Consider the following 21,262-nt stretch of genomic DNA (forward strand, 5'->3'; position numbering starts at 1 on the left):
GCTAAATAATTTCATAGGTCTATTACTTTTTATCTCAATGCTAATTCGCATGCGATAAAATTGATTTAATTTTAGTCTTGCATTTTCGCGGATGGCCTTCATTCTGATCTAAAGCATAGTATATAGCTTGCAACTAACAATCCAACAAAATGCATCGCTACCACTTTCAAACTCTTTACAACATCACGCAATTTTGTCTGTCAGTTCCCTTCCCACCTTTCCAATAACGTACTTCTTCATGCCCTCCTCCAACCCGTTGAAAAACGCTGCGTCAAACCTTTTCCCACTATCTCCCCAAGCCAAGCGCGACCTCCAGGTTAGCCAGTTTTCAGTCATGGACCCTTCTGGCGCTCGAAGGATTCCCGTTGCAAGATCAACAATGTGCCAGTCTCCTGGTTTTAGATGTTTACGATCATCATGCGAATAAAAGACCGTTGCACCGCAAGTGCCACAGAAGCTTCGCAACACGCCTGGCGATGAAGCATACGTCTTGGCTGTTCCAATCTTCAGATCGCTCTTGATTTCTGGCTCGCAGTATGACAGAGGCACAAAAGTCCAACCAATAAGATGCGTGCCGTTTGCGACGCGGCAATCGTCGCAACAATCATAGCTGGCCATCCATTTGTTTTGATCAATGGGAGAAATACATGTGCGAAGCATTTCGTTTGCAAGCAACTCTGGCGAGGGCCGCTTGATTGTGAAGGATACGCCTCCACAGTGACACTGAGCCCGCAGCCGTTCCTGTCCATCCTGGCCTACTTCTGGCTTCGGTTCAACAGTCTTGGCTCGAGGACTGTCTTTGGGAGGATTCCAGTCTAGCAGCTCGCGTCCGTCCACATGTGTCACCGCCTGAGCGAGACCCTTATCTAGGGCCGAGTCACTAAAGAAATGCCCTTGTAACACAAACGTGTCTGGACCATGGTCTGTGAATATCGAGGTCGCAGGCGTCCACTCCTCTCTGTCCAGTCCAACACCCGCAATATGGCATCCGCAAGTTGAGCAGAAGTCATATGTGCAGCCGAACCCCTCAATGGAGTAGGTTGTCAGGTTCTTCTCACTTGAAGGGGCTATGAAATTGGGCTTTATCCCTGGTCCCAGTCTTGCGTGAAAGTTGCATGGCCCCCCAGTAGAGAAGCGGCAGACGCTGCAATGGCAGAGGTAAAACTTGAGAGGCAGAGATGCTACCGGAACATCAAACGTAAGGTGGACAGAGCCACAGAGACACTTGGCCTCGAGAGCCCTGGTTTCGACCTTGGAGTCTGCCATTGTGTCTTTGAAGAGAGTGAAACGCTGGACTGGACTTGCAGATGTCTCGACCTGGTGCCGACATTTCACGGTTTATGTAGACAACCTAAAGCCGCCAGCGGCCATAGGTGGGGTGGCAGCTCACATTTGTTCACGCTGTCATTTCCCCGTATTCTTCTATCGTCTTAGTTGCTAGTTGGCGTCGCGCAAGTGCAAGGCAGCAACGGTGATCTCGATAAGCCCGAGTGAATGGTTGTTCCGTGCGACTCCACCCTTGAAGAAGTGGTGCATGCCACTATTAGCCGGGGTTATTCCGTCAACACCAAACCAAGTAAATGCGGGTGCCCAACCTCACTACCAAATTTTCCTCTCAGCGTCTATAGGTTGCTGATGCCGTCGGCCTCATTCTTCCCGCCATGTCGGATGCTAGAGATAGTTTTGCTGACCTCGAAAAGCACCGTCTACGGCTTGAAGATAATGTCAACCAGCTACAGAAAGCTCTGCAGCACTGGCAAACCTGGGATGCCGAGTATGAGGGACTCAAAGAGGAGGTTGAGGCGGTGACCGCAGCCGACGAAGCCAAAGAGCTGCAACGCATACATGGCGGATTTGACGGCGAGCTCCTAAGTAGGACAGAGATCGACGACATCTTCGGTCAGCCGAAGCTAAAGACCAAGGACCAGATCATTAATGTCCTTGAACGCCGTATTGATTATGTATCTAAGAATATTGAGACGCTGCAGAAGCAGCTTGAAACCGCCGAGAACAAGCACGCTGCCGCTACCGTCATCAGTCAGCCTGACGATACCGACGAAGATGGACAGCCTATCTTGGACATTGTCGAGGAGCTGGACGACGATGACAACGTTGTCTCATTTCGGCTGAATAAGCCCGGCGACTCATTTGGAGACGTGGAAGCTCTTCTAAAAAAGGCCGGCATTTCAGATGATTCGGAACCTAAGGCTGGGAAAAAAGATACAGTCTCTGAGAAGACTGAGAATAAAAGCAGTCCATCCAAAATCAAGGAACAAGTCCTTGATTCTGTGGCTCCCCCTAACCTCCCTTCTACGAAACCTGAATACACCCCTAAAAAATCCGTATCCTTTTCGGAAGACACAAAGGCTGCTGAAGAACCAGAACAAGAGCCTGAGATATCATGGAGGGCAAAGCGTGTCAAAGAGATTATGAGCTCCGCCAAAGACCAAGAGGACATTAGCATGCAAGCTGCTGTTATACCCAAAGACGAGTCTCCAGAAGACGCAGCCTTACGACAGCAGATGCTGCGATATGGCATGAGCGAAGTTGGAGCGGTTGTTGCCGAGCTTGAGCTTGAGGAAGGCGATTCAGAAGAAGAATCCGAGATTGATGAGGACTTTGATGACGAGTTTGATGAGGACGAAGAGGACGATGAAGACCAATACGGACGGTACAAGGGCAGCGTTGTAACGGACAAGTATCGCCAGCGAATGCTTCAACTCGAACAGAAACTTGGCATCAAGTCACAATCATCAATGTCTCAGCCTAAACCTGACGAGGCGGAGTCAAGCGACAATGATTATGACGAAGGCATTGGCCGCATTCTGGTAAAACGAGAAGCCGATACGTCATCACCATCTACCGTCTCGAAATCGGCTCCAGTAAAGTCGAACCTCAAGGAGAAGCAAGTTGGGGACTCTGAGGCAAAGAAGGGCGTGCGTTTTGCGCCTAGTCTCGATATAGCTCCCGAAATTGAGCCTTCTGCTCCTACGATCAGCGAGGACAAGAAGGATGTTGTAGATCCTCTTAGCGATATTGTTGAGCGATCTAGTTCTTCGAAACCAGCCCAGCCTCCGGCTCAGCCAGCAAAAAGAGCGTCACGGTTCAAGAAGGCCAGGGATAATACGGATCCAGCAAGTGCTGTTCCCAAGGGACCGTTGGATATTCGGCCAAAGTTTATGGAAGAGGAGCGACAGCAAGTGCCAACCGGTCCAGAAGGCACTACAATTGCCGACACTCTGGTCGAGCGGGAGCCTACAGCTTCTGCCATCCCTCCGGATGAGGTCAACGATGCCATGACCCACCAAGAGGTTGCTGATGAGTATCAACGCATGCGAAGAAAATTCATCCAGCGAGAAGGTGGGTTTCTCAAACCGGATGAGTCTCCCATCAAACCTGTACACGACGAGGAAAATCAGGAACCCATAAGCCGGTTCAAAGCAGCACGGCTTTCCCGCCAGTAGTATGGAGAGGATAGTCGACATATAATCGATAAATCTCACCATAGTATTGCGCAACTTATTATGCCTTGGGATACGTGATGCCTGGAAATTTCTACAAAAGGACCCGTGTTTGCTGACCTAGCCCGTAAAATCGATCTACCCGTGACCTTGACCTATTAATCGGAACGCTCTTTTTACAGAACCATTAGTGGGTTGCAGCCATCAATCTGCTTTCCATTCCGATGCGATTCCAAGAATGATTATCTGAAGGGTTCTCTGACACCGTTATCCGACTTGGCAGTCTCTATGGTATTGGTGATTCGTTAGGCTCTTTACATTTCAATGTATTATTATTATGTCATGGGATTCTAGATGCTTTAATTTCCTGCAACATCTGGAGCATCGTTCTATAGAGTAAAAATGATGTTGTCATGTTCACTTCCTACCCATTGTTGGCCATAAATAGAGAGGACAAAGACGATGTGTGAGTCAGCGAACCTCACTGAAATCACCAATGCCACTGGCTCAAAAAGAGGGTAAAGAGTCAAAATTAAGTTTTGTTTCGATCAATCAACCAAAAAAATGTCAAAAAGAATGTGATTCCGCCCGGGCTCGAACCGGGGACCTTTTCGGTGGTGTCAACTAACTGTTAACGAAATGTCATAACCAACTAGACCACGGAACCGTACACTTGTTGTTGTAAGCAATGGTGATTCAGAGCTCTATCAAGGAGAGGAAATCCAAATCCTTCTTTGGGAGCTTAACCGTTTAATGATATCTGCAAGTTTTGTCATGAGTATATCATGGCAAAGGTTTAACAGCAAGATTAGGTGAGATATTATTACGTTGTGCGCTGAAGGAGCTTACAGATCGTAGAAAATGGGTTGCTGTGGTCATGAACATACCCACCCTAGAAGGAAAAGAATCTCTCTCTGCAGGAGAGCCGTAAAGAGACAAATCCTAAAAAGGTGAAATAGATCATAAAAAAAATTGTCACATCTTCAAAAGAGAAGCTAGAAGAAAAATAAAAACAACTGGTGTGATAGCCTGAGATTACTTGCCATGTCAAATATAAAACTAGGATTCTTTTCTACAGGCGTATAAGAGATAGTTACTATATCTAAACAAATTTCATTGTTTATTAATATTGAGTTATGCAGTCATGCCCCCGAAGCCTTATAATCTATGATGAATAGATACACATAATATCCCACCCTCGCTCAGATGCTGTAGTTTACAGTCTTCCCATTAACAGGGCCAAAACACAAAATCCCGATGCAGTCATGGCCGATACAAAGTAGATACACGAAAAAAAAAAAAAGCCCGAAAAAAATAAACACCAAAAGAAAAGCCTTCATGAACAGCCGTCATAGCAATCATTCTCATTTACCCCTGCTGAAGAGCGAAGCAATCGTATCTGAGAACGTTGCTTGACCTTCCGCTCGTCGCACCTCTCTCTCCTCTCTCTTGGCGTCCCAGATCTTCTTGACGTTTCGCGCAACATCTGCTTTGGCTTGCAAGTCTGCTCGAAGGGCGGCCTCTTCTGCTGCTCTCTCGTCTTCGGGTAGCTGGTCCAGCTTCTCTTTCCACTGTTTCTGAAGCTCTTCGGAGGGCTTGACGGCAGTCGCGGGAGTGGCTGTTGTTTTGGGGATTGAAGGGTCGAATGTTGGGATGAGGGTGCCGTTTTCTTTGGCCTTTTCGACCTCGGCTTCGTGCTGGAGCATCCTTTGGAACAGCGCATCGGCGTGGAGTTGGATATCTTCGTCCACCTCGGCTGGTCGCCCTGCTACTGATCCATAACCCAGCGCCCTTAGAAATCTCTGCAACATTTTCATCCGTCAGTATCGCTCTTATTATGCTCTGTGTTTGCGCTACCGCGAAAATGCGCGAGCCGAAAAAAAGGGAGGGGGGCTGTCATACGGATTGCATAGTGTAGCATCTCTCAAAACGCCGTACTTGATGCCTACACATCTGGAGTTGATCTTCCCAGCTGCCGTTTTTCATGCAGTTGATCCATTCTTCTTGCTGCGGCGCACAGTTCTCGAGTCCAGCCCTAGCGATTGCAGCCTTGCGCTCCTTGTACCCCTCCAACACGGCCATCAGCTTATCGTGGTCGGTTGATGTCTCTTCCTCGACCTCTGCCAGCGGTCTGTAGTTCTTCCACAGATGCGCATATCGTCCGTCTTGATACAGGCTCGCAGCCGGAACTGCAGCCGGGCCAGCCTTTGGCTCTACCGCGGCTGGTGCATCCTGGCGCTGCGTTGATGTCGGGGCCTGGTTGGGGATGTATTTTACTGGCGACTCTTTTTCGAGAAACTCCCGGAGCTTGGGATCGAGCTTGCCGAGCGGATTAGGAGCGTCGCCGCCAAAGATGGAAGGTAGCCAGCCCATGGTGAAGAGTGAGTTGAAGCCGCAGAAAGCGACCCAGGGGTATCAAGATCTCTTATTTGGCCCAAAGTGGCACTGACGTCCCCAACAGAATGGGATGCCGGGAGACACTTTTGACAAGGGTGCGAATATTACATAATGTGCGACAAGTGCACTGTGTCGTTTTATGTACGGCGGCGCATGTGTCAACGTGCATTATTACGTTATGCCGTTTTTGTTCCTATTCGTCGCGACGTGTTGGCAAAATAACCTACTGTAATATTAAGATAGGAAAAAGACGTTTCTGGTCAAATGCGAGGAATCCTATACTGGCAATATTCTGGACTGTACGGCATATACAAGCAGATAGGACAGGCAAGGCGAAATAGCCATTGGTATTATGCAGCATCACTTAATCAAAATAGGTAGCATTTTCACAATACTACCGCTATCTCCTAAAACTGCAGCAACGGTAGATCGCAAGAACTTTTTGGTAAACAATATTTAGACATTGGATTTTATTCATTCATCACCTGGGGGCCTCATCATCAAGATTTTTTTGCACCGCGCTCCTGAATTTGTGAATCAAATTAAGCGTCGTAAACAATCCTGAGACGTCGAGATCGTAGCCATGAATTCCTTTTTATTCACGATTGCGTCTACAATTCATTTTTGTAAAGCAACTTCCCATGCCGACCCTTCAGCGGAGATGACTTGTTTCCCCCCTGATGTTTATCACGCCAAAAATGCCACTAGAAAAACCCAATTTAGAACTTGGAGAACTTCTTGACTGCCTTGCCAGTTCGGGGCAGCACACGCAGAACGTTGAAGCGGATCTGCAGACGGAGCAGGTTAGTATCGTAATTTCAAGCTGTCGAGAAGAGCACATGGAGAGAAAAACGTACAGTCTTGCTAAGGGGTCTGCACTGGCCAACGGTAACCTGGTCACCCTCCTCAACACGGAAAGCGGGAGAGACGTGGGCGGCGAGGTTCTTGTGTCGCTTCTCGTAACGAGAGTACTTGGGGATGAAGTGGAGGTACTCTCTTCGGATAATGACGGTTCGGTGCATCTTGGTGGAAACGACGGTGCCGGTCAGGATACGGCCACGGATGGAGACGGTGCCGGTGAAGGGGCACTTCTTGTCTATATTGCCCAGAGTCAGCAATTCCAGTTCGCCAGAGGTTGTGTTCCAGTTCGCATTTCCATCTCGATTTCGTCGCGTGGCTCGAATTTAGCGTTTTAATCTTTTGCCATCGCTCTCTCGATGCCTCTCAATTTGCCAACCCTGTTGAATCCACCCGGTTTTCAATCGTTTGCTTCGCACGTACCGATGTAGCTGCCCTCAATGGCAGTCTTGGGGGTACGGAAACCCAGACCAACGTCCTTGTACCATCGTCGTCCACCCTTGCCCGGTCTGGTGCTCTTGGTCTTGGTCTTGGAGTTCAAGAAGATGTGAGGCTGCTTCTGGAAAGCACGCTCCGACTGGACGGTCAACTCGGTCGCCCTGGCATAAATGTCAGTACAAAACAATGTTCGTCGAGGGATCGCGCAGCGCTGTCGTGCAAAACTGACATCTTGAATTATCCTTCTCCGGAGAGGTACCGTAACTAGAGGGCGTGTCGTAGAGGGTGGGAAGACAATGTCGATGGTTTTGCACAGAATGGAGGAGTAGGGCAACGGCGCACTTTTTTCGGGCCACTTTTCCCACCTTAGGGCTTGCAAAATTAGATTGGCTGATTAGGCGAATCAAAATAAGCAACTGCGTTATCGGCACGTGATGCCTCTCGTTTGCGGTTGGCTCCGTTCTAACTTGAGAGCACGTGACTCAGCTGGAGAGTGTCTCAAGAGGGATAAGTGGCTGTTTCAAGTGTGGCTGGTGCTGGACCCTCATATTGGCAGTAGTGCGCATCTGGTACGTACCGTTACTCCCCCGCGAAAGTAAACAAACGCGGTCGGTCATCGGGTCGTTTTTATCATTAAGTTGGAGCTCTTTGCCTCGGAGGATCGAGGCAGGACTAGCATCATCACCAACATGTCGGCGCCCGGCGAGGCCACTTTGCCGGCCACGCGCCGTTCCAGAAAGTCCATTGGCGTACACACAGAGCTGTCACGGAAAGAAAATGCCACAATTGATGTTGGCGGCTCGTTGGCGGCCAGTCGCAAGTCACGAAGCAAGAGTATAGGCCCAGGGGGGCTGGATGCGCTCAGACAAGGAAATGGCAACAGGCGCGCGGTATGAATGCCTCTGACGCAGATTCTCAAATTATATCTAATTGTTTTTGTAGTCTCTCGCTGTGCCAACCAAACTACCTCGCTCGATTCTGAAACCTTCCATCTCTCCTTTGCCAGAGATTCCACCGTTGAAATCGCAAGCTTCAAGGAAATCAATAGGCGCATCGACTTTTAGCATACCGGAAGATGAATTAAGCGGATCGAGAGTAGCCTTGAAGACAGAAGAGGAACAACAGGCCGCGGCGAAGGAGCGAGAGGAACGAGAGAGGCGAGACGCCCGTCGAAAATCGCTAGCCAATCGCAGAGTTTCATTTGCTGCTGAAGCAACATTGCACACCTTCCACGAGGTAGAATATATGCAAAATCGAAATGCGGCAGAATCAAGAAGGAAATCAGGCTCGGGATTCAACCCTCGAAATGCCGACGCCCAATTCTCAGCCGAAGACCAGAATGCCAAGGGGAGGAGAAGTTCCCTTGCCGCACAGAATAACGCCCAAAGCCAAGATAACACCGCCACGTCAATTATATACAGTTCAGATTCTGAGCCTGCAGATGCGGTGGAAGAAATTGGGACCGACGAGGAGGAAGAAATCGAAGATGAAAATTCCAACAGCGATTCTGATGACGGCACAATGATGAGCCTTGAAACAGAAGATGTTACTGGGACCACTGTAGCATCTAGTCGATCTATAGAGGACATCGAGGATGAATCCACGCTAGACGAAGCTCTTCGCTTTGCTGCCCGACTTGCGGCCACTCAGCAACTGGGGGAAGATTCCGACAACGGCGAAGAGATCATACCCTCGTTTGGCTGGGTGAAAAAGACAAACCAGCAGCCCTCGACCTCTGCTAGTCAAAGTAAAGTGGCCTCGAAATCTCCTATAAATCGGCTCAGTATTGGCAGAGATGAAGACGGCACAGAGATGGACATGGACATGGACATAACTCAAGCAGTGGGAAAAATTATTAAGCCATCCGCCACGGAAGAGGCTGATGTCGAACCGGAGCAAGACGTATCAATGGACGTGACTCGTGCTTTTGGCGGCGTTCTCTCTAATAACAAAGAGAATGGTGCACCTTCTGGTTCTGGCGAGATGGACGATGGTGCTATGGAAGATGCTACAATGGAACTCACCACTGCTGTGGGGGGCATCCGCTATCCCCAGCTACCAGACATCGACACCGACGATGATGATGGAAACGAAGATATGTCGATGGAACTGACTAGCGTTATGGGAGGCCTATTAGCACGCCACCAAAAGGAGACTGAGGTTGCTCGTCGCCAAACATTGAACCAAACGTCGAAAATAGATGCAGATGATGCCACAATGGACATAACTGTCGGCTTTGGAAATATCCTTTCTAATGCTCACAACAGTGTGGCCAACAATAAAGAGGGCCAAGCCGAGGGCGATGATGAGACAACTGGCATGGACTTGACGACGGCCATTGGTGGAATTATCAAAAATACATCTAGAGCCTTCCGAAAGAGTTTTTTTGGAAGGAAAACCGATGAACCAGAGAACTCCCCACGGCCAATGCCAACAATCGAATCACAGGCTCCTGCTGAGCAAAGCACCCCCGTTCAAAAACCATCGGCGAGACTATTTGAATCTCCTGGTGCTGAACTGCAGGCTGCTCACGAAGGTGGCCTGTTCCAGCACGCTACTCCACAAGCACAAAAGGAGCAGTCCTTGATCAATTTATCAACAACTCCGGCGACACCTAATCTGTCAACCACGCCAAAATTATCCAAAACACCCAACTTTTCAACAACGCCCAAGTCTGCGACACCCAAATCCTCAAAAACACCGCGACAAGCTACATCATCTGGAAAAACACAGACACCCACATCACAGAGCCGGGTTCTTCGATCATCATCTAGAAATTCTACATCGCAGAGGGCAAGCCGAACACCATCGCCTGTAAAATCAACCCCAAAGAGCGCTACGAAATCGACTCCAAAGAGCGCTGCGAAATCAACTCCAAAGAGTGCTACGCAATCAACTCCAAAGAACGCTGCAAAATCAACTCCACAGAACAGCAGCTCTACCCCTCGGCGACTTTCTGGCGTTGGTGCAGATCGAACTGGTCTAGGATCACCTCAAGTAGCAGCTATTTTTGATCGTCGGGAGTCTCTGAGCGATTCAGCAAGCATATTCGTTCCTGGAAAACGCACCGTTGCCTTTAACGAGCCCGAGGTCTTGGCACCAGCGAATGATGAAAGTGATGAAGGAAGTCAGTCAAGACTTGGTCGGCCTGAACCGCAAACGGATAGAGATGCTACACTCAACCTTAGAGAGATGATTGATAGTATGAGCCCCAAGCGAAATCCGCTGAGAGGTCGGAAGAGTCTCCACATTGGCAGTGCCAGGGGTCTTTTGGGCAAGCGGCCGATTGAATCGGATGATGAAGCAGATGCTGAAGAGAACGATGGTGTAAAGAGATTGAAGGGGCGTGAGGGCAGTCCTGTGAAGAATGTGAAACTTCAACTACCACCATCAAAAGAAGAGACAACCGGAAGACTCAGGAGGTCAACTCGACTAAGCTTTGACTTTGCCGGGAGGACATCGCAATCGGCTTTTTCGTCCCCGATAAAGGGTGTCAAGTTCCTCGGAGCGGTAAAAGAAAACCAGACGGTTCACGATGTTCAAATTCATCAGCCACCCATGGAGACAGTTGAGGAAGGCCAGATGCACCTTCAGGATTTCTTAGACTTAACCTCAATTCGCTTCATGGAGCTTACCACGACGAAACGGCGCCACACAATTGCTCCAAGAACTTCTCAAAGCGGCATTTTGCCCGATGGAGAAGATGATCGATCCCTGGAGCGGTGTGTCGTAGCTGGTGCTTGTACTGTACCAATGCTGGAATTATATCAGCATTCTTGCCGAGAGCTGAAGAAGTATATCTCCGAGGGGCGAAGAATAGTGAAAGAGATTGAAACCGAAACTTTTGAAGACAACCCCCCGCTATTCCAGGAGTACATGTCTGCAACCCCTGACGTTAAGGCATTGATGGACAATCAGTTTAAAAACGTTCGGACTCATTCGCGTCACCTTAGCAAAGCGATGTGGTATGAATGGAGGATGAAGCTTCAGGAGGGACTGAGAGAGGGCCTCGTCAGCATTTCTGGTGGCATGAATGATGATGTCAAAATAATAGAAGAGCAAGAGGCCCTTCTAAAGTCCGTGATGCCCAACCTCGTGGGTCGGTATGAATCATTACTAGAAGAAAGCAACAACCTCGAGGAAGCTGCCAGAGAACTGGCCGACTGTGATCCCGCCGAGCTCCAGGCCGCTCGAGAAGAGTTGGTCAGTCTAGACGAAGATATTGCTCAGAAGAAGAAGCTTATTGCCAGACTTCGGCAAGAGTTTGAGGCTTCAGAGGCCGATGTGGAAGAGTTGACGGCTCGGAAAACGCAGTGTCTTGCAGAAATCCAGGAATCTGAAAAAATTAGAGAAGAGTGCCGTGGCTGGACTAGCACTGAGGTTAACATTCTTAAAGGTACGCTTGCATACGTCGTTCCATAATTGTTAATTATGAAGTTTACAGCTAACACCAATAACAGCTCGAGTAGAGGCTCTCGAAAAGGAGCACGGTTGGGCTGTAACAGGAATCTCGGGACCGACGCTCTCTATGACATATAAACGAGAGATTGAACTCGTCGTCGATATCACATCGTTCCAGCCACAGCAGCCAAGTTCACGCATAGACTTGTGGTATATTGCCGACAGTCGTGAGGTAAATCCTCAACCGAAGACAGCCGAAAAGGAATTCCTTCTGCAATGTATCCGTGATCACATTCGAACGATTTCCCAAAGTGGCACAAAGCTGTCTCATATCCTCAAAATAGTGCAAGCTGCATGGGACAAGTCAAATTGGATTTCTCAAGAAGTTGGACGCATCAATGTAACGTTTCCAACAAAAGTTACCAAGACATCCGACTCTAGTATTGCTGTTACTAGTTCCCTTCTTCTAGCGCCTCTGGAAACCCGAGTCGAGGTGGCATTCAAGCTTAAAGGGTCTAGCGGGCCAGAAGGGGTGGATGTGAACGTTTCGACGGACGCCAAAGTTGTATATGGAGAACAGTTCAATGTGGGTAAAGTGGGAGAATTTTTGGCTACCAGGATTGGAAAAAGTGTCGGAGCTGGGGGTGAGCAGTGGAGTAATGTAGTGGTTGAGTTATATGATAAGCTCATTGCTCGGGGGAAGAAGCAGTAGCAGCTCGACTTGACGTTGTAACGACTCATGATGGATTGGGTATACATGGTTGGCTGGGTTGAATAGGCGTTGTTGGACATAAAGATACCTCGAGCTGATGCTCTGTAATTGCGTTGTCATGGATAGATATGGTGTTTTATATTCTTGCTGGAGCATTTCTTTCAATAGCTTCTCCCGCCTCGGACACGGGATATACACATATACGCGAGCGATATCTACTACCACTTGAAAGTACTGTGTAAATACATTGGCATTGCCTTATTCATGACTGCTACATGTAACAAGGTTGATCTACTTTAACATCCATAGACTTCTCAAAGTGCGGAGTCCACTGAAGCGGATAGCAAAGATCACGGAGGCTACGATTTGGGCAAAGTGCTCTGCTAACCCCATGGGCAATCTCGCGATAGCATAGCCGTGCTTTGGCGACTAACACCAAGTTTTAGCGAAATTTACCCCCCCCCCGCGGCCGATTTGTACATCCAGCTCCAATGATCGACCCTCCACCAATTCTCCTATTTTCTTGCCACTTTTGAATTTTTTTCTCTTCTCTCTTTTCTTCTCACCAATCCAAGAATCTTACCATCTCAACGTTTCATCCGCATCTATCCTACGCGCCTCTTTGAGAGCCTCGTTGCCGATTTCTCATTTTTCTCCGCATATCGGCGCCCAGCCTTGCTAGTGAGAGGAGTTACCCAATCTGGCAAACCGACGCGAACTCGGATAGGCCTTATTTAAGAGACTACTCGCCAATATCTTTCAACTTCAGCGCAGACAGCCCAGCACTTTTTCCTTCTTTCAATCTTTGCAGTTTGGCGTTTTCACTAGAGGGATAGATTGTGATTTTTTTCTTGTCTTTCGCCATGTCAGCATTCATTAGATGGTAAGTTTGCCACCACCTGGTCAGCGGCGATCCTCTCCTTGGTTGGTTCTGACCATTGCATCAGGTACAATGGAAGGCTCGCAGCCCGTCCTCTGCTCACGCAGGGCGTGACGACTGCCGTTCTCTTTGCAACTGGTGACCTCACCGCTCAGCAGCTCGTCGAGAAGAAGGGCCTGAAGAACCACGATGTCGCTCGAACAAGCCGTATGGCGCTCTACGGTGGATGTAAGTTTTATTTTGCTGCCTAAACCCACCACCTCTCCTTTTCGCAGGCCAGCACCCAGCGCAGGTCCATTAAAATGAAGAAAAATTTTCTAACCAACAATTGTAGGTGTTTTTGGGCCTGTTGCAACCACCTGGCTGGGCTTCCTGGCCCGTCGCGTCACTTTCAGAAATGCCCGTGTTGAGACGTTGGCGCGTGTGGCGGCCGACCAGACGCTTTTTGCTCCCGTCATGATTGGAGTCTTCCTTGGCAGCATGGCCACCATGGAGGGGAAGAGCCCCAAGGAGCGCCTCGACACCACTTGGTGGCCGGCTCTCAAGGCCAACTGGATGCTGTGGCCGTTTGTTCAGTTTGTCAACTTCACCTTCTTGCCCCTGCAGTACCGTCTCCTGTTTGCCAATGTCATCTCCATTGGCTGGAACAGCTACCTCAGCTGGGTGAACAGCCAGGGCAACAACAAGGACCACGAGTTGATCGCTGCCCCCGCCACCTGAATTATCCTCTTTGATGAAAGATTTTAATTGCTACTTTTTGATGCCTTTTTTTTTTTCTTTCGGTTTAATGGGTACTTGTGCTAGAGGCGGGAAATGGGATGGGATAGATGATAGAAGGCTAGAGATGATGCGGAATGCGGCAACCAGCTCAGAGCACCTGCATGTTGCACCTCACGATAATCAATCATAATGCATGACGACGCAATGCATTTTCGCATTCATTCCACTGAATACCTTATCTCTGATCAATGATGATGACATTTCTAATGGTGTAGTAATACTGCTTCCTGTAGCGCTTCAACCATCGAGTGCACTGACAGAATCGGCCAGCCACTGCGACTCCATAGTAATACTAATGGCCCCCTGCAGTTTGCTGACGTCGTGGCGGTCTTGTGATCGGGTCCGATGATTGGATTCTAGATACGTCTTATTCAGGGGGGAATTGTATTAACGAACGCCGGTTTCAGGGGCGCAAAGTGCGATGCCACTGCCAATGCTTCGTTGTTTGTGACAAAACGAGATTACCATTGACTTGGATCCTACATTTGAACTATTATCGCCATCTTACAATTTTTTTCCAGCCAGATCTGATAACCGCAAAGATCAAGATCCCCGATAGGCCCAGGGCTTACTCATACTGACTGCTCAGGCGTTGCCTCCTTAGGCCACAGAGGGCTTAGTGCTGGCTGACTCATCCATGGTTTTGCCGCCTTGCAAATCGTTTTACCGAACGAGCGGCCAAATCCGGACTTTGACGAGACATCATCAGATTCAGCCTCAGCGCTCGAATCAAGCCCCTGCTTCTCCCTTCTTCCCCATTCAGCATTAATCCAGCACCCCGAATCCGGCGACACAATGTTGCCTCTGTCGGTGCGGCGTGCGGTGGCCTCTGCTCCCCAAGGGGCACTCGCCGCGTCGGCTCCCAAGGTGGCAGCCTCGAGCTTCATTTTGAACCGCCCCCAACGGCGATTCTCCTCGTCAAAACCCTCAAGATCCGACGAGCCCAACGGAATCGCAGCTCGTCAGTCGGTACCAGCATCAACATCGTCTCGCGGAGAGGGCAAGGGCAGCAGAAAACGAAAGCCCAAGGAATCGACCGACCGAGATGCGGCCTTCAAGAAACTACCTAGCGTTCCCAGCACTCACCACATGTCTCAAGAAGGTAGGTGCCGAAAACTTCCATTTCGGAGATTGTCCTTGGTGCTAACTCAAATTGCAGCCTTGAGCTTGTCTAGCTTCTTCTCGCTCCACCGTCCTATTTCCATCACACAGACCATGCCCAGGAGTGTTACAGACGAGCACTTTGCGACTATCTTTGCCCCTCGAACAAAATCGAACAAGATACGAGACACTGTATCTACGCTTTCTGATACCATTGACCAGCTGGAAGGTCCCATGGCTCAGGTGACAATAGGCGGCCAAGACCAAGGTAGCGACGGTATGCAGAGAGTTGATGTGAAGAACCCTGATGGTACTGAGTCGAGCATCTACCTGCAAGTCGACACCATGTCTGGAGAATTCTTGCCTTTCCGCCCACCTCCGCTACCCGAAGTACAGCAAAGCGCTGAAGCTGATGGAATTGTTGCTGAGGCTGAGACTTTGGAAGATTCTCACCACAGGGTGTACAAGGCCATGTTCACCATTGAGGAGTCAACAGAGCCCGACGGTCAGATCAGGATCATTGCCCACAGCCCGCGAATTATCCAGGATGGTCAGCCCCGGAGCTTTTTGGAGCGCCTGGCTCTCCGCCAACTGCGATTTGACCAGACCCGTGGCAACCGTGACCTCTATGCTATTAGCGTCAAGAGACAACGAAAGCTTAAGATGAAGAAGAAGAAGTATAAGAAGTTGATGAAGAAGACAAGAAACCTGCGCCGCAAGCTGGATCGTACTTGAGGGGTTGTGTTTGGATTGTGGTATAGACTTTCATCATTTGAGATTATTTTTTCTTTTTATATTGCGTTGGGATTTGGTAGGTTCTTGGGTTGGTGTCTGGTCTGGCGGTTGATATTTTTTTTTGTCAGCCATAAGTTACGCATCGCGCTCCCGAGACTTTCCCTCTTCCTTAGACTCGAGATGATAACAGTTTGTCATATGCCGTGGTGCATGCTTGGGGGCACGACCGTTTCCCGTTAGATCGATGTATGTAAATTAGTATGAATAAGATGAACATGTAGCAACAGCACTTGGTCGATAATTGGAGAATGATTTCTCATCTTACTTGTCTACATGAGTGTTTGGCTTGCAAATTTGTTATAAGCTTGTATAGCCTTATTTCTGACTATTCCAAAATGGTAGGTCAAATATTTGTGAAATTTTTACGTGTCTAAAGGCTGCCATTAGCTTCTGCTAGCGCGCCTGGGTATAATCTAGTCATTGAGAAATATATGAATGAGAATTTGTTCATTTTCATCTCTATTTTGTTAATACCTCTTAGTATTGAGTATACATAACATTCTTGACCGACGCAACGTCTCGGTGAGAGATTCGGCCAGGTCCCACACCAGTGCAGCTAATCGCGCCCACCGCCCGGCAGAATTCAGCTCCACCGCCAAATTTTTGGATTTTTTTGGCCGAGACTGGACTTTTGTATGAGAGAGGTCCCGCAATAAACCGTCTGAAGCCAGCAATTCTTGCGCAATCCTTTACCACAGACCATTGGCTGTGACAAAGTATCTGCAAGATGCAGCGCAAGCAGGTGTAAGTTATTGGCTAGTAAATAGTCGCCTATCAGTCTTCCATACTGTTGTGACATAGCTGACCCGGCTGACAGAGACGAGCGCATTGGCGCGCTCATTCGAAATGGGCTCCAGGAGAAGAAGCGAAGCTTTTTCGTTGTGGTTGGAGACCAAGCCAAGGATGTGATTGTCCGACTTCATTATATCATGTCCATGGTGGATATCAAGCAGAACAAATCTGTCTTGTGGGCATACAAGAAGAAGCTGCTGGGATTCACAAGGTGATTACACTGCCATTAACCAAGCGCTTAGCCTAGCTGGTGTCTAATTAATGAATGCATATAGTCACCGAAAGAAGCGAGAAGATAAAATCAAGAAAGAAATCAGACGCGGCATTCGAGAAGCGAACTCCGAGGACCCATTCGAGCTCTTCGTTTCCCTGCACAACATCCGCTACACCTACTACAAAGAGACGGATAAGATCTTGGGTAACACATATGGCATGTGCATTCTGCAAGATTTCGAGGCTATTACGCCAAATATTCTGGCCCGCACGATCGAAACCGTTGAAGGTGGTGGCCTGGTGATTATGCTGCTCAAGGGAATGAACAGTTTGCGACAGCTGTACAACTTGTCCATGGATGCCCACTCAAAGTACCGAACGGAGGCCCATGACGACGTTGTGGCAAGATTCAACGAGCGTTTCTTATTGTCCCTGGGAGGCTGCGACTCCTGCTTGGTTATCGACGACGAGCTGAACGTCCTCCCCATCTCAGGCGGCAAGAACGTGAGAGCTCTACCACCTCCGGAAGCAGACCAGGTCAAGACTCCGCAGATGCTGGAGCTGGAATCTATAAAAGATGAGAACCGCGAGCAGCAACCAGTCGGATCTCTCATCAGCCTTGCAAAAACGGTTGACCAGGCAAAGGCTCTGTTGACCTTTACCGATGCAATTGCCGAAAAGACGTTGCGAAGCACAGTTACTTTGACAGCCGCCAGAGGACGAGGAAAATCCGCTGCTATGGGAGTTGCCGTAGCTGCTGCTGTGGCTTATGGATACAGCAATATCTTCATCACGTCTCCCTCTCCAGAGAACTTGAAAACACTATTTGAATTTGTTTTCAAGGGCTTCGATGCTCTCGGCTATGCTGATCACGCGGACTATTCTATCATCCAGAGTACCAACCCAGATTTCAATAAGGCTATTGTCCGTGTGAACATCCACCGACAACACAGGCAGACGATTCAGTACATCCGCCCTCAGGATGCTCATGTGCTTGGACAGGCCGAATTGGTTGTTATTGATGAAGCTGCCGCAATTCCTTTGCCTCTTGTCAAGAAGCTGATGGGGCCTTACTTGGTCTTCATGGCGTCCACTATCAACGGATACGAGGGTACTGGCCGCTCGCTGTCGCTGAAACTCATCAAGCAGCTTCGAGAACAGTCTCGACAGGCCGCAACAGACGATGCCACTCAAGTCGCCGACCGATCCACTGGACGTGTTTCAAAGACTGAGGAATTCCAGGCCAGTCGAAAACTACGTGAAATCACCCTGGCAGAGCCAATCAGATATACCCAGGGCGATTCAGTTGAAAAGTGGCTGAACAAGCTTCTCTGCCTTGACGCAACTCTGCCTAAGTCAAAGGCGAATGTTAACGGCTGCCCAGACCCGTCTCAGTGCGAGCTCCTCAATGTCAACCGTGATACACTGTTCTCATTCCATCCCATTCCTGAGGCATTCTTACAACAAATGGTAGCGCTTTACGTCGCCAGTCACTATAAGAATTCTCCGGATGACCTCCAGCTTATGAGCGATGCACCGGCACACCAACTATTCGTTCTCACTGCTCCCACATCCGAAAATAGCGGCAGACTGCCCGAACCCCTGTGTGTTATCCAGGTTGCCTTGGAAGGAAAGATTTCCCGACAAAGCGTGATTAACAGCTTGAGCCGAGGAGAGAGACCGCATGGTGATTTAATTCCCTGGCTTGTCAGCCAGCAATTCCAGGACGAGGAGTTTGCCTCCCTCTCTGGTGCCAGAATTGTTCGCATTGCAACCAACCCGGAGTATATGTCCATGGGATACGGAAAGCGAGCAATGGAACTTCTTGTCGACTACTATGAAGGCCGATTTGCCAACCTCTCAGAGGATGAGGACCAAGCCATGGACGACAAGCCTACTCGGGCGACTGACGCTGAGCTGGCTAAGGAATCCCTTCTGGAAGAGAAAATAGGAGTCAGAGATGATAAGCACATGGCTCCTCTCTTCGCAAAGCTGTGGGAGAAGAAGCCAGAGCGACTTGACTACATTGGTGTCAGCTATGGCATGACTAAGGAGCTACACAAATTCTGGAAGCGCTCGGCTTTCTCGCCTGTATACCTCCGACAGACTGCTAATGATCTGACGGGTGAGCATACTTGCGTTATGCTCAGACCTCTTGAAAGGAGTGGTGATAAGACATGGCTGGGTGCATTCTCAAGAGATTTCCAGAAGAGATTCCTGTCCTTATTATCTTACCAATTCCGAACCTTTTCTGCCATCACCGCGCTAAGCATTGACGAATCGGCCAATGTCGGTGCACAGCTCGATAGCATAGCCCTTTCTCCTCTAACAAAGGATGAGCTGGACAGGTTGATGTCGCCCTTTGATTTGAAGCGACTGGAATCGTATGCGAACAACATGCTTGATTATCACGTTATCCTGGATCTTATGCCCACTATTGCGAATCTGTATTTCACTGGTAAGCTTAAGAATGGTGTCAACCTGTCGGGAGTGCAGCGATCCATTCTTCTCGCTATCGGATTGCAGCGCAAGGATGTCGATGAGATTGCCCAAGAACTCAACACTCCCTCTTCACAGCTTCTTGCCATGTTCATTAAGATTCTTCGCAAGTTCACTACGCATCTCGGAACACTGGTTACAGCAGCCGCCGATGCGGAACTCCCCAGAGCCGAAAACATTGGTGTCAGTCGAGAGAATGCCAGCGGTGCCCATGACGATGAGAATGTGGATGACCGATTCGTGCCCCTTGATACTGCACTAGATGATGAACTGGAGGAGGGCGGTGACGAGGCCCTGAGGGCTCTTAGACAAAAGCAGAAGGAGATGATTGATTCTCTGCCTCTTGATCAGTGAGTAGCACTTTGTTTTCCTCTTTTTTCCTTGGCCATCATTGATATCTCATTACTAACGCGGCATTTTCAGGTATGAAATTGAGGGCGATGCGCCAGCCTGGGAAGAGGCGGAAAGACAAGTGAAGAGCGCCGCAAAGGACGGCAAATCCAACGTTGTAGTCAGCGTCAAGTCGGCCAAGCAGAAGAGAAAGGCGGCAGGGGCCACAACAGCAGCCGAAGTTTACGAAGAGGAGTTTGGCGAAAACTCCCGGAAGAAGACCAAGAAGGGGAAGAAGGGTAAATAAACAAGAGAAGCATGGAAGCTATATAAATGGTTGTAAAAAAAGAACATCCTAGAGATTAGGTTGGGCGTGGCGTTTTTGGACTAGAACTGATGTTATTTCAGACGCAATATAATAAAAATCATCTTCGTCAGACAATTCACGAGCAATTTCAACGCAGGAATGATGGTGATGGTGTATTGAAACTCTCTAATAGAGATAAACATCAATCAATGAATAAAGTGGAATACGATCTAGCCTTTGACCGCGGTTGATTGTTACACGCAGTAGATGATATCAAATAAGTGCATATAGAATGGATGCTTTGGCAAGCGAGCTATATAAGGGCAATATGTCTTTGGCAGGAGATTCCTATATTCCTTGTACAAAGGCAATTGAATAAATGGACGGAAGGAATAAATCGATAGAGCTGTATGAAAAACTAACGTACTGCCACATGATTACTTTTCTTTCTTGCTCTTGTATCACTTTGCACAATATGTTCAAATTATGCCACCACCAACTTTCTAGTGGTGCATATATGGACGTCTCCTGAACAATATACCACTATCAGGGTCGTATTTGGAAATACCAGCACCAAGAATACCTATCTTACGGAGTATCACATGGCAAGGCCAGGCCGAGGGTGCACACAATTAAAACACGATTTCGCCAAAAAGGGCAGTAGAAGTGTGGGGAAGACCGGCTGACAGCTGCATGCATTGCTCACCGTATGTACTCCAGCATGTCACCTATGATTTTGCAACTGAACGTCTAGGCCAATAGGTTGGATATCACTTGTAAACAAAATGGCGTATACGATGTATACCTATGCATGCAGCTGACAGTAGGGGCCATTGCCACGTAGACGCCGTCTGACTGTCCATTGGAAACAGGATTTGATCTTGTGGACAAAGCAGCTGCATGTAGCAGAGACGGCGTTGCAAAGTACTGCTACCCACGTATGCACCTATACTTGGGTATTTCATCACCACCACCAGATTTGCGGCCTCGACACTTTAGCGTCGCTCACCGGTTCTTGTTTAGGCACGAATACGTCGAAGCGAGGCGTATACGATTAGTAGTATGCAAATTAGCAGGCAATCTGCATGCACGCATATCCCGTCTGTCCTTGGACCGGCCGCTCGGGAGCACATTAAAACTAGAGACGAAAGGAGAGGGAGGGAGTAGGAGTAGTAAAGACGACTGGTCTGGTGCTAGCTACGAAGCTAGATGGCGCAGGCGGCATAATACATACAGATGTAGCCACCATTTGGCCGTCGACTAATGTCTGCTGCTAGTTGCATTGGATTGGCGCCTGG

General features: G+C 48.8%; 8 protein-coding genes across 8 annotated transcripts; 5 read left to right on the forward strand and 3 right to left on the reverse strand.

The window, feature by feature from the left end:
- Window positions 1-17: 17 nt before the first annotated feature.
- On the reverse strand, window positions 18-1,464 carry TrAFT101_005681 (uncharacterized protein). The gene has a single exon (XM_024908133.2). The coding sequence runs from the start codon at window positions 1,264-1,266 to the stop codon at window positions 184-186; it is 1,083 nt and encodes a 360-aa protein (XP_024760176.1). The 5' UTR covers window positions 1,267-1,464; the 3' UTR covers window positions 18-183.
- A 125-nt stretch (window positions 1,465-1,589) lies between these two features.
- Window positions 1,590-4,132, forward strand: TrAFT101_005682 (uncharacterized protein). Its single transcript, XM_024900297.2, has one exon. The coding sequence runs from the start codon at window positions 1,662-1,664 to the stop codon at window positions 3,462-3,464; it is 1,803 nt and encodes a 600-aa protein (XP_024760177.1). The 5' UTR covers window positions 1,590-1,661; the 3' UTR covers window positions 3,465-4,132.
- Window positions 4,133-4,543: 411 nt separating this feature from the next.
- TrAFT101_005684 (uncharacterized protein) lies at window positions 4,544-5,906 on the reverse strand. Its single transcript, XM_024900237.2, has 2 exons — window positions 5,364-5,906; window positions 4,544-5,263 (listed from the first exon to the last, which is right to left on the reverse strand). Exons 1-2 carry the CDS (start codon window positions 5,832-5,834, stop codon window positions 4,826-4,828), a joined length of 909 nt encoding a protein of 302 aa, XP_024760178.1. The 5' UTR covers window positions 5,835-5,906; the 3' UTR covers window positions 4,544-4,825.
- Window positions 5,907-6,110: 204 nt separating this feature from the next.
- Window positions 6,111-7,524, reverse strand: RPS11A (ribosomal 40S subunit protein S11A). The gene is made up of 4 exons (XM_066127563.1): window positions 7,384-7,524; window positions 7,140-7,315; window positions 6,716-6,954; window positions 6,111-6,646 (listed from the first exon to the last, which is right to left on the reverse strand). Coding segments are annotated over exons 1-4 (486 nt in total). The 5' UTR covers window positions 7,386-7,524; the 3' UTR covers window positions 6,111-6,577.
- Window positions 7,525-7,781: 257 nt separating this feature from the next.
- TrAFT101_005686 (uncharacterized protein) lies at window positions 7,782-12,536 on the forward strand. Its single transcript, XM_024901909.2, has 3 exons — window positions 7,782-8,044; window positions 8,097-11,550; window positions 11,615-12,536. Exons 1-3 carry the CDS (start codon window positions 7,844-7,846, stop codon window positions 12,265-12,267), a joined length of 4,308 nt encoding a protein of 1,435 aa, XP_024760180.1. The 5' UTR covers window positions 7,782-7,843; the 3' UTR covers window positions 12,268-12,536.
- Window positions 12,537-12,748: 212 nt separating this feature from the next.
- SYM1 (Protein required for ethanol metabolism) lies at window positions 12,749-14,241 on the forward strand. Its single transcript, XM_024901910.2, has 3 exons — window positions 12,749-13,150; window positions 13,215-13,375; window positions 13,482-14,241. Exons 1-3 carry the CDS (start codon window positions 13,131-13,133, stop codon window positions 13,865-13,867), a joined length of 567 nt encoding a protein of 188 aa, XP_024760181.1. The 5' UTR covers window positions 12,749-13,130; the 3' UTR covers window positions 13,868-14,241.
- Window positions 14,242-14,402: 161 nt separating this feature from the next.
- TrAFT101_005688 (mitochondrial 37S ribosomal protein mS38) lies at window positions 14,403-16,071 on the forward strand. Its single transcript, XM_024900227.2, has 2 exons — window positions 14,403-15,029; window positions 15,087-16,071. Exons 1-2 carry the CDS (start codon window positions 14,723-14,725, stop codon window positions 15,761-15,763), a joined length of 984 nt encoding a protein of 327 aa, XP_024760182.1. The 5' UTR covers window positions 14,403-14,722; the 3' UTR covers window positions 15,764-16,071.
- Window positions 16,072-16,427: 356 nt separating this feature from the next.
- On the forward strand, window positions 16,428-20,097 carry TrAFT101_005689 (uncharacterized protein). The gene is made up of 4 exons (XM_024902526.2): window positions 16,428-16,567; window positions 16,641-16,826; window positions 16,891-19,677; window positions 19,751-20,097. Exons 1-4 carry the CDS (start codon window positions 16,551-16,553, stop codon window positions 19,962-19,964), a joined length of 3,204 nt encoding a protein of 1,067 aa, XP_024760183.1. The 5' UTR covers window positions 16,428-16,550; the 3' UTR covers window positions 19,965-20,097.
- Window positions 20,098-21,262: the final 1,165 nt, after the last annotated feature.

The sequence above is a fragment of the Trichoderma asperellum genome, chromosome 3 (genome assembly GCF_020647865.1).
Source record: "Trichoderma asperellum chromosome 3, complete sequence".
In the NCBI taxonomy this organism is placed as follows: domain Eukaryota; kingdom Fungi; phylum Ascomycota; class Sordariomycetes; order Hypocreales; family Hypocreaceae; genus Trichoderma; species Trichoderma asperellum.

Coding starts and splice junctions, on each gene's coding strand:
- TrAFT101_005681 (XM_024908133.2), bottom strand. CDS start 1,266: ATGGCAGACTCCAAGGTCGAAACCAGGGCTCTCGAGGCCAAGTGTCTC.
- TrAFT101_005689 (XM_024902526.2), top strand. Junction 16,827..16,890: donor AAGCTGCTGGGATTCACAAG/GTGATTACACTG, acceptor GAATGCATATAG/TCACCGAAAGAAGCGAGAAG. Junction 19,678..19,750: donor GATTCTCTGCCTCTTGATCA/GTGAGTAGCACT, acceptor CGGCATTTTCAG/GTATGAAATTGAGGGCGATG.
- TrAFT101_005682 (XM_024900297.2), top strand. CDS start 1,662: ATGTCGGATGCTAGAGATAGTTTTGCTGACCTCGAAAAGCACCGTCTA.
- RPS11A (XM_066127563.1), bottom strand. Junction 6,955..7,139: donor CATTGAGGGCAGCTACATCG/GTACGTGCGAAG, acceptor TGGGCAATATAG/ACAAGAAGTGCCCCTTCACC. Junction 6,647..6,715: donor GCAGACCCCTTAGCAAGACT/GTACGTTTTTCT, acceptor CTCCGTCTGCAG/ATCCGCTTCAACGTTCTGCG.
- TrAFT101_005684 (XM_024900237.2), bottom strand. CDS start 5,834: ATGGGCTGGCTACCTTCCATCTTTGGCGGCGACGCTCCTAATCCGCTC. Junction 5,264..5,363: donor GATGCTACACTATGCAATCC/GTATGACAGCCC, acceptor AAAATGTTGCAG/AGATTTCTAAGGGCGCTGGG.
- TrAFT101_005688 (XM_024900227.2), top strand. CDS start 14,723: ATGTTGCCTCTGTCGGTGCGGCGTGCGGTGGCCTCTGCTCCCCAAGGG. Junction 15,030..15,086: donor TCACCACATGTCTCAAGAAG/GTAGGTGCCGAA, acceptor CTCAAATTGCAG/CCTTGAGCTTGTCTAGCTTC.
- SYM1 (XM_024901910.2), top strand. CDS start 13,131: ATGTCAGCATTCATTAGATG. Junction 13,151..13,214: donor ATGTCAGCATTCATTAGATG/GTAAGTTTGCCA, acceptor CCATTGCATCAG/GTACAATGGAAGGCTCGCAG. Junction 13,376..13,481: donor TATGGCGCTCTACGGTGGAT/GTAAGTTTTATT, acceptor CAACAATTGTAG/GTGTTTTTGGGCCTGTTGCA.
- TrAFT101_005686 (XM_024901909.2), top strand. CDS start 7,844: ATGTCGGCGCCCGGCGAGGCCACTTTGCCGGCCACGCGCCGTTCCAGA. Junction 8,045..8,096: donor GAAATGGCAACAGGCGCGCG/GTATGAATGCCT, acceptor TTGTTTTTGTAG/TCTCTCGCTGTGCCAACCAA. Junction 11,551..11,614: donor TGAGGTTAACATTCTTAAAG/GTACGCTTGCAT, acceptor CACCAATAACAG/CTCGAGTAGAGGCTCTCGAA.